This window comes from Thunnus albacares, chromosome 14 (assembly GCF_914725855.1).
Source record: "Thunnus albacares chromosome 14, fThuAlb1.1, whole genome shotgun sequence".
Classification (NCBI taxonomy): domain Eukaryota; kingdom Metazoa; phylum Chordata; class Actinopteri; order Scombriformes; family Scombridae; genus Thunnus; species Thunnus albacares.
Window position 1 is genome coordinate 26,841,546 of NC_058119.1, and position 9,379 is coordinate 26,850,924.

At 42.2% G+C, this 9,379-nt stretch overlaps 1 protein-coding gene across 2 annotated transcripts in view; it reads right to left on the reverse strand.

Annotated features, from left to right (window-relative positions):
* LOC122996934 (pro-neuregulin-3, membrane-bound isoform) overlaps positions 1-8,466 on the reverse strand; it is a 385,190-nt gene extending 376,724 nt beyond the window's left edge. For both annotated transcript variants that reach the window (XM_044372740.1, XM_044372739.1), the window contains exon 1: positions 6,028-8,466. In XM_044372740.1, the coding sequence (XP_044228675.1) occupies positions 6,028-6,751 (724 nt within the window). In that variant the 5' untranslated portion in view covers positions 6,752-8,466. The remainder of the gene's footprint in view (positions 1-6,027) is intronic.
* Positions 8,467-9,379: the final 913 nt, after the last annotated feature.

Consider the following 9,379-nt stretch of genomic DNA (forward strand, 5'->3'; position numbering starts at 1 on the left):
AGATTTCTGGCTTGACTCTTAGAGACAGAGAATCAAGGTGCTGCTAGCATGTACTTGCATTAATAATCTGTTGTTGCTGTGAATTTCTATGTCGCCTTACGGTCCCAGTGTCTTGAATCCATCGAAATCCACAATGGACTCATTATGCCAAGATGTTGGAAAAATTTACAAGAAGTCACCATGCTCCAGGCGAAGATTTTTACACTGGGAACTGAGAAAGAACTTCATGAGACACTCCACATAACAACCTGTGGTAAGACGGCTAAGTCTGGGGCTCATAGGGAACTTGTTACTAAGCAGCTCACAGAGAACTAATCCAAGTGTAAAGACTGTGAACTCTACAATCTGGTTTAAAACCTAAAATCTCTGCCCATGAGATGCTTAGGGCAACACAAACATGTACGCTGATGCTCTCGATGTTGCCCAGTAGTGATGAAAGTTAAATTTTGGTTAATATGGGGACATTTACTCTTCAGTACATGAACTACAATGACAGTGACAATGACATGTAGAGACGACAACAATGATAATCAACTGATAATTAATGGGGTTAAATTATAATAATTTATATCTATGCTTAGGCTTTCTTTGTGGAAATACATTCAGTGTAGTTGAATCTATCCTAAGAACAAGTTTAGATGACATTTATGTCCTTCAAGATAGTCACTATGTTAGATTAGGTGATTGTAGTCCTGCTCAGAGACAGTTACAACCCCAACCAATCATAGCTTTCTGTCTCAGGATGTGCATGACTGTGACTGAGGTCCTGCCTGAAGGTGGTCAGACTGGAGGGACTAAAGGAGCATAAAGGACAAACTTTTGGGATCAGGAATGTTCACATAATGCCATCCGAAACCTCACAGATTATGACATATGTTGTCAATCTTGCAATACAATACATTATCTAGTATTTCCAACGGGGCCTCATGAGGTGTAGTAGATGTAGAGTTGTCACATCCAATTGTTCCATTTCCACTGTGACACACTACACTGGATAAAATGACAAACTGTCATGCCAAGTACTTATTTTTTTTGTCATGTCAGATGCTTATTTTTGTCTCCAACACCCCATATCTGTTGGATCAAGCAATTTAAGGGCTGATTATGATTGATTACACAATATGAACCAAACTTAAGTCTTTTACTCTTTATTTTTATTGCACACATCTAAATTTGTATGATCAATGTACAACCTCAATAGCAGGAATCTATATATTGTAGATTTTCTGATGTTCAGTTCAGTATGATCATTTACGTTTCATTTTCCAAGTAATCCACAGCAAAGTTTGGTGAAAGTGCATCACTCGACATGCATGACCTCCCGGTACTATACTCTTGTCACAGAAAGCAGCAATAAGCACCGCTTTATTGCGTGCGATTGTCATGTCAGTGTTGCTAATATAAGCATAAACCATGTCCTCAGGCCTTGTCAAAGTACCCTTGAGGGATCCTGAAACACAACTAAGAGAACATGCTCTTTTAAACATGTCACTTTAGCATCATTTAATGAAAAACATCCTGCCACAGAGTATCTATCAAAACAATCCGTCACCAGTCAGGGTGCCTGTAAGCCCGAGAAGAGCGAGTGTGACTGATAGGTGGGCTGATGTAATTCTGCAGCTTCCACAGCCATGGAGATGGGCTGTTAATCTGGATTTAGGTTTCAGGGCCACTGTCTGGCTGAAACCTAGTTTCATCAAGTGGCTCAACATGGAGACCTCAGACTGCACCAGAAGATCTTCTGGGGCTTGGACCTGACAATCATGTAATAATGTACAGTAAAAAAAAAAACAGGATCTACTGACTGTATCATTCTTTTTTCTTTTTTTTCTTTTTCTTCCTATATTATTAAGGACATAACATACAAGAAATACATACCCAATGCCTTCTCATCATTAAACAAACCTGTCTGGGGTCTTTCTCATGACTACATTGAGTCATCTAGTCTTATTTTTACCAACATGAATAATCCTATTTTTGTTTTTTCTCGATACATTGTTTTTCAATCTGTTTTAATTTTAGATTTTATTGAGGGTGACTATAAAACATCTGCCATGGGATTACAAATAATAAAAAAACAGATTCTTTGCTGAATGTGACACATTTAAAACAATGTTTCTAAATGTGCAATGTCTCTTTTAAAGAAAACAACAACAAAAATAAAACTAGATATACTGTGTATGCACAAAAACAACATGAACAGGGCAGGGGAGCCATTTTTGTTTAACTCACTCAACGTTCAAAAGTTACCTCACAGCACAAAATAAAAATAGGTGATGCAGCAATTTAAAAACAAGCCAGTTGAAAATATAACTACACTGACAGAAATATTCCCAGTCCTCTTTTTCTATTTCTAATTCCGTTTCACTTTCTATGAAGCAAGAAGCATTACCGATCATAACTTGTAATCTTAAGAGGGGTGACGAATAAGGGCATGGATACGATTTCCAGTTCGCTTAATCCAAGTGACATAATCGCTGAGGCAACACCTGACATTTTGCCCTGCAGTTCAGAGGTCACTTGGCTCCTGGTTTCTGTAACGGTATCATCTCTCTCAGGTCTGTGCCTCATTCTGCAGCTTGTAGCATAGGGACAGCTTAAGATTTTGTGAAGTCCAACAGATTTAGACATGTCAATCATGCTTTCAAAGTGACATTTTGCTGGAAATAAAACGCCTTAACTATCATATCCTCCTTGTTGTCAAATCTGGGCTTTTGACTGATGAAATAGAATATCACCAAATACCACCAAAGCAACACTGAACCAGGATCCAGAATTCAAGGTTCTACAAGTTAAAGCGCCATTCATTGACTTGAAAGTACTTCCAAAGGTTGAATTGGCAAGAAACCGGTTGTACCAGTTGAATCATGGATCAAAGATGAAAAAAATATGTTGGAAAATATCAGCGCCCTTGAAAAAAAAAGTCCAAGGTGCAAGTCTTTACAAGTAGAGATGTATACTATGACTCTCAATGAGCATTTAGGCATGAAAGATCCAATCAACAAGTTTAAAATGATGTTCTATATGGTGCTAATGACTGAGCTTTGAGGGAACCAGATAATACATTTGAGCAGTCTACAGGTATGATTTGCACCTTTGACTGACTTCTTCTCCATATGCAAAAGCAGCTAAAGGCTTATGGGTATTGTAGTATTTAAAGCCATTCGCTATACCTAATAGGATTTTAGGATTTTTAGGAAGTTGAAGTCATTAAAGCTAATAGCCGTAACATAACCCTATAACATTGTTAAATTATCCAGGACTCACCTATGTTTCTCTGTTGAAGAGCATTTAGGATATTATTCAAAGAAAACTAAACACTGCTGGAAGTTCCTGCCACTTTGCAACTCTATCAGCCAAAGCAAACCTTTGAGAGAGCACCATGGCCCAGTGTGGGATATAATCTATGTCCATCTTAATTTTGTGACCCACAAAGACAGGAGCAGCATCAATATGAGCAAACAGATGGCCTGCTATACTTAAATTAATAAAATTCTCTCCGTTTCTGAGCACAAGCCAACACAGGCAATTCAGTAATACCGCATAACACATTCACACATAATGGATAGTTAATGTGAAAATGATGGCATTTTCAAATCAAAGCAGCGTGTGGGTGGTAGAATGGAGGGGATGGGAGGGTGAAGGGTGTTTAGGATTATCGAACGAGTCGGCTATTCTGTAGCGGCAGAACTTTCTCAGGCGAGCAGGAGAAGGAGTGACATTTTCCCTGGGATATCTATCAGCGAGGCTTAATGGTTTTCATGAGCACTTGCCGGAGAAATGGCATTCTTTTTCTTTTAATGGTTAATTAATAAATGAACGGATGGTGATGAATGGCCCCTATTTTTTCTGCTGGTAATGAAAAGATACACATTTTTTCCCCCCCGTGTTTCTAATTATCAGAGGGAACAGTCCCTGGTGTCTGGTGTAATCTGGGGACGTTCTCATTATCATGGACACAAAAGGAGCAGCCGTACCTTTTCAGTCCAACAGACAGAAGCCACAGCAGCTGGAATGGGGTGATTTTATTTATCAATTATTTTATAGATGGCTACCATCATGTAATTATCAATAATTTAATAAATGGTGGCCACCATGTAAATCACACATCACAACAGACTAAATAATGAGAGAATAGCAACAGTGTTCAACCTCAAATACCATTACAGGATCATTTAGGTCAGTGCAAATTAATTCATTGCACTCAACAATTTTCATATATCATATCTAATGGGTCTAGACCTTGACATTAAGTACTATAATATCATGGCAATATGAATGTAATTGTAATGGTAAATTAACCTGCAGGAGACAGTATATGATGTTTGTGTCACCTGAATTTCATCAGCTGCACTACTGACTTGTCAAACTTTTTCCCACTGGAGACATGAGGCCAGACTGTTAAAAATATAAACCACTCCCGTCACTGTGAGACTGTCTGTCGGCCCGAGCCAGTATCAGAGACATGAACACCACAGGCAGAAGGAAGTCCAGCACATAATGTGACACCATTTTGAGAGCAGAGAGATTTATCATGGAGAAAGCTGTGTCTATATGTACGTGTGTGTGTGTGTGTGTGTCTGTGTCTGTGTCTGTGTGTCTGTCATTGATCGCTGCATGAAAATCCCCTGTAGCACCAATCAATAGCATGTGTGCATGGCATGGCTTGAGTCAAGGACAGAGACGGTAGCAAATGGTAAATAGAAGAATCAGCATCCATTAACAAATAGATTACAAAGCATTTCTTTTAAATTATTCCAGATGCAACAAATGATCAGTTTATCTGGGTCTCAGTTTGCATTTTGGTGCCACAGCTTCATCATCAAGAGGGCTTACAGTAATTAATCAGCACCTCTGCATGGCAACTTTGTCGCTTGGAGGTTGAAGTAAGTAAACAACACCACTTAGTGTACATATGAGTGCATGCATGCACCTGTGACAAGCCATCTATTAAAATGACTTGACATAATAAAAACATTAAGAACAATGTGCAGCAGCATTTGCACCAAGGAATCTTCACACAATTCACTTTATCACTCCAGTCTAACCTTGACTTGAGCCAAAAGTGAGTTTTGGTTTGGGTACAATGTATCACTGCAGCCCACATCCACTGGAAACAGCCCTCAAATTCACTTGATTTATAAATGCATGATGAAGCAGCGAGGCATTTCAACACTCTTCCCTCAGGCTAAGTTATTGTTCTTAGTTGATCTTACTCTCCAACATTACAGAAATAACATGACTTTAATAATCACACTTAAACATGTGATTACCTTTTTAAAAAAAAATAACATCACAACATGTAACTATTTTGATGTTGATCATAAACCTTATTGGGCCATAGGAGCTCGTTACAGCCGGCTGAACCAACTAACTGACAAGATAAGACAGATGTATGACATTCCTTATCCACTTTATGTGATGCTAACATCACCGTACTCAACAAAATCATCAAATTCCATACAAACATTTTCTTTCAAGACCAAAGCTGTAACTGAGTGCATGCACCACCATTTTAGACTCATTCTACATTGCTGAAAAGAGAGCCCTGCTTACTACGGCTCCAGCACATGATGCAGCAAGGAAAGAGTTTAACCATCCACATAAAGACTGATTATCGACCCTTTGCAATAGTTCAGATGGCCTTGCTGTACCAATCAATGCCATTGATCACACTTCTCCAATTCAAAGCCTACAGGAGTGTCAAATATACAATTTCCAAAACAGGATGGTGGTACATGTCAATTCTAAACCAAATGGTCTGGAAGAAAGTGCAATATCTCAGCATTGTCAGAAACAACTCAAAGTGTCAGTCTTAATGATAAAGAACCAACCAATTGACAAATATTTGACATACTTCAGCGAATGAAAAGGCAACACACCTGTGGAATGTCATTCAAGAGTTTGCCCATTAATCTGTTCAACCAAGCCCTCACAGGACAAATGACCTCAAAGTTTTCAAAGGCCAACAATGTTGTACTTTGTTGTCCATTGATTTTCCAAGCCATAAAACAAAAAGTGACTCACGTGTTTTGCGGTAGCTGTGCGTACGCGTGGTGAGCGTGGTGGAGACCGTCTCAGTTGTAGTATGCTCCGGGGTCCACATCTGTGTAGAGTCATGGAGTACAGTTGGATTGGACGGAGAAGGGCTAGATGTTGCCGCTCCAATTATGAAGGTCGTCCGTGGTGGTGCAGTGGATGTAGTAAAACCCGAAGGTCCACGTCCGTTATGATTTACAGGATTCCGAGGGGTTACTTGGCTACCTGAGGCTCCACCTCCTCTAGGGTTTATAGTAGTGGTGGTAGCTGTGGATCGAGTTCTACCTTTCGTCACAGTTACAGTTCTAGGCGTGGGGTTCCCGCCATCAACTGTAGGAGTAGTTGTGGTGGTGGTAGTATCAGGACTTTTGGGGATCCCACTTGGCTTGGAGAGGAAGATAGGATCCTGGCCTATTCGATTAGCATCCACCAGGTCTGTTGGCACATAATCCCGCACTGTACCGACGACAATCCATTTCAGCAGCATCAGGCTCAATCCAAGGCCAATGAAACCGATAAGTAAGGGGACCACACACAGCCATGTCTGCTGTCGAGGCCAAAGTGCACAGCGAAGGGGACCCTGATCCTGGGCCTGGCCTTCGCCACGACCTCCTGAAGCCCCTGGACCCTCAGGTTCCTCCAGGATCACTGCCCCGGATACGGATGCACCAGAACACTCACTCATCCTTCCCTGCCGTCCTTTATGGCTCATTGAGGGTTAACCTTGTGATAGGCATCGGTACCACATGGCAAAAAGGTTCCCGACAATGCCGGACATTGAGAAGAGACAAAGGGGTAGGTGGATAAATGGACCTTACAAAATTACACGCTCAACACGTACACAAATATGTAATCCAAGGATTGAGAGGAGGGGAGGGGTGCAGGAGATACATGCAGACACGCAATCACAAACACACAAGCACACACACACACTCAGCGACACCCAGTGAGAAATGGGAGAGCTGGCATAGACGGATAATCACCCGATTAGTCCGCGTTTAGTCCTGCCCAACTCTTGATGTCCAGCTGAAGCAACAGTGAACTTCAAGAACGTTCACAGCAGGGAAAGCCAGAGGAGAGGAAGAAGTAGTGATGCCTCTAACGGGGAGAAAGAGGGACAAAGAGAGAGACGGAAGGGAGAGATGGTTGGGAAGGAACGGCTTTACATCTGTGCATGTGAGAAATTTGTGGCATCAGTGTTCGGATGCCACTGCAGCAAAAATCCACAGCTATTTCTACTTAACATGCATGTATGTCCCTTCCATGTACAATCCACGGTGGGATGGTATTGTCTTTTTGGGAGTGAAACTTGCTGGGTGGGTCTTGTTGCTTCCCCACCCTGTGCAGGACCAAAAAAAAATTTTAAAAAATGTTTCCCGATGCAGCCCCAACAGCTTTAGCCGAGTCAGCGTCCCTCAGCTCCCAAAATCCGTTTCTTTTGTAACTGAAACAGAGTGATAGAAAAGAGATCTGTCGTTTATGCGTCTGTCGAACACTCTCCTGGGATTATCCACTATCCTTGTCGACCGTTGCTTTTCAATCAGCCTCTCCTTTTTTGAGGACTTCTGATATATCACTCATTGGATTGAAACCTACTTTGCTTCCTTTATGTGTACTCTAAATTCCAGTGAGGCAAAAAATAAAGCGGTAGAATCCAATTAATTTTCCACATCCAGTCAAAAAGCAACACTTCAGATGAGAACAGAGAGAGAGGGAGGGAGGGGGGTGAGGAGGGGGAAGAGAATGAGGGGTGTTGTCGCACAGTGGTATCACAGGGCGGATAAATCTGCAACTGCGACGCGTGATCCTTCTCCTTCTCCAGCCGGCTGTGGATCAGATTTCCCCAAGCTGTCCGCTCAGCGCCCTGCTGTCTCAGTATACTGTCCGTTAATACTGCAGCAAGCACTTATAAAGCCTCTTCTCATCTATTTGCAGGGAACATTCCGCCACATAGGGATAAAATGAGAGAGGAAAAGAGAGAGAATGAGGGAGTGGATGAATATGATTGAAACAGAAAGAGCAGAAAGCAAGAGATAAGAGCAAAAAACAAACAAGAGGTTGCAATGTTTAAAAATATCCCACTGATTTTGTCTTCTCTCTTTCTGAGTGGTGTTTTTTCCTCAGTCCCTGAAAGCCTCTGCTCTTTCGAGTCAGCCTGTGATATGTTGGTCGGGTTGCTGGGATCCTCTGCTCGTCCTTTCCTCCAGGATGCTTTCTTGGAGATGATTAGAATTGTGCGCCCCGCGCAGGGATGAGAACTTGCAACCGCAGCAGCAGAGGCTCCCTCACCCCCTGTGGGGTTAGCAACATCCGACGATGCAGCTGTCTTTACCTGTGGTGATTGTGATGCAGACGCACATACAGCTGCCTCCCTGAGCTGCCGCCGCTAAGAGACAGAGAACGAATGAGAGGGGGGAAAAAACGCAGGCACAGACAGAGCGGAGTGTGCACAATGGTAGAGTGAGGGAAGAGAGATAGAGAGAGGGAGAGAGGGAGAGAGGCAGGCAGGCAGGCAGGCAGGGAGGGAGGGAGGGAGGGAGGAGAGAAAGAGGCTGCACCTGCTAGATGCACCAGCGCTGGGAAGCTTGCCCACCTCCGTTAGCAGGGAGGGGAGTGAGTCAAGATGCACAGTGCATACAGAAAACAGGAAAAACATGGAAAAGGGGAGTGGAGGTGTGTATACAGATAAAGATAATGAGAGTGGGAGGAGGGGGGGGGGTTGCAGGGGAGGAGGGGGCTCTGCAGCGGCAGATGAGGCAGTTACCAGCGAGAAGCCTGAGTCCCAGACGGATCAGAGCAGAGGCACAGTGCAGGAGCCGTCACTCACTCACTCGACCCCGCCCACTGCAAAGCATCAGACGAGAGACTGGGAAAAAGGATGGAAGGAGAGATGGATATTCCAAACATTTTCCATGTTCATTATTTATCTGGATACACCGGAACTTATGAATTCAAGGGAATGAAAAACTGTCTCTTATTTGAGTGCAAAACTGTAGTCCTTTCAAAGGTCCTCTGAACTCATGAATACATAGTTTTATATTGTAGTACACTATTGCTTCCTTATTTATTCTGTTGTTTAAGGATCCACCCTTGTATGCATTTACTATCATCTTTGAATTTTATAACATTTTTTAAAAAAATCATTTTTCACAGGGGGGCTGGACTTTAAACATAGTTGAAAATGTATACTTTTACAGGGTAAAAATGCCAAAAGCACTATGTGGCTAGAGAACCCATCATATTAAGACAACGCTTAACAACCTGTGCTTTAATACAAAAACAGGGTTAATTACACAATCTCAACAGGAAAAAGGGTTCACTCGATGTCTGTGTCAGAGCG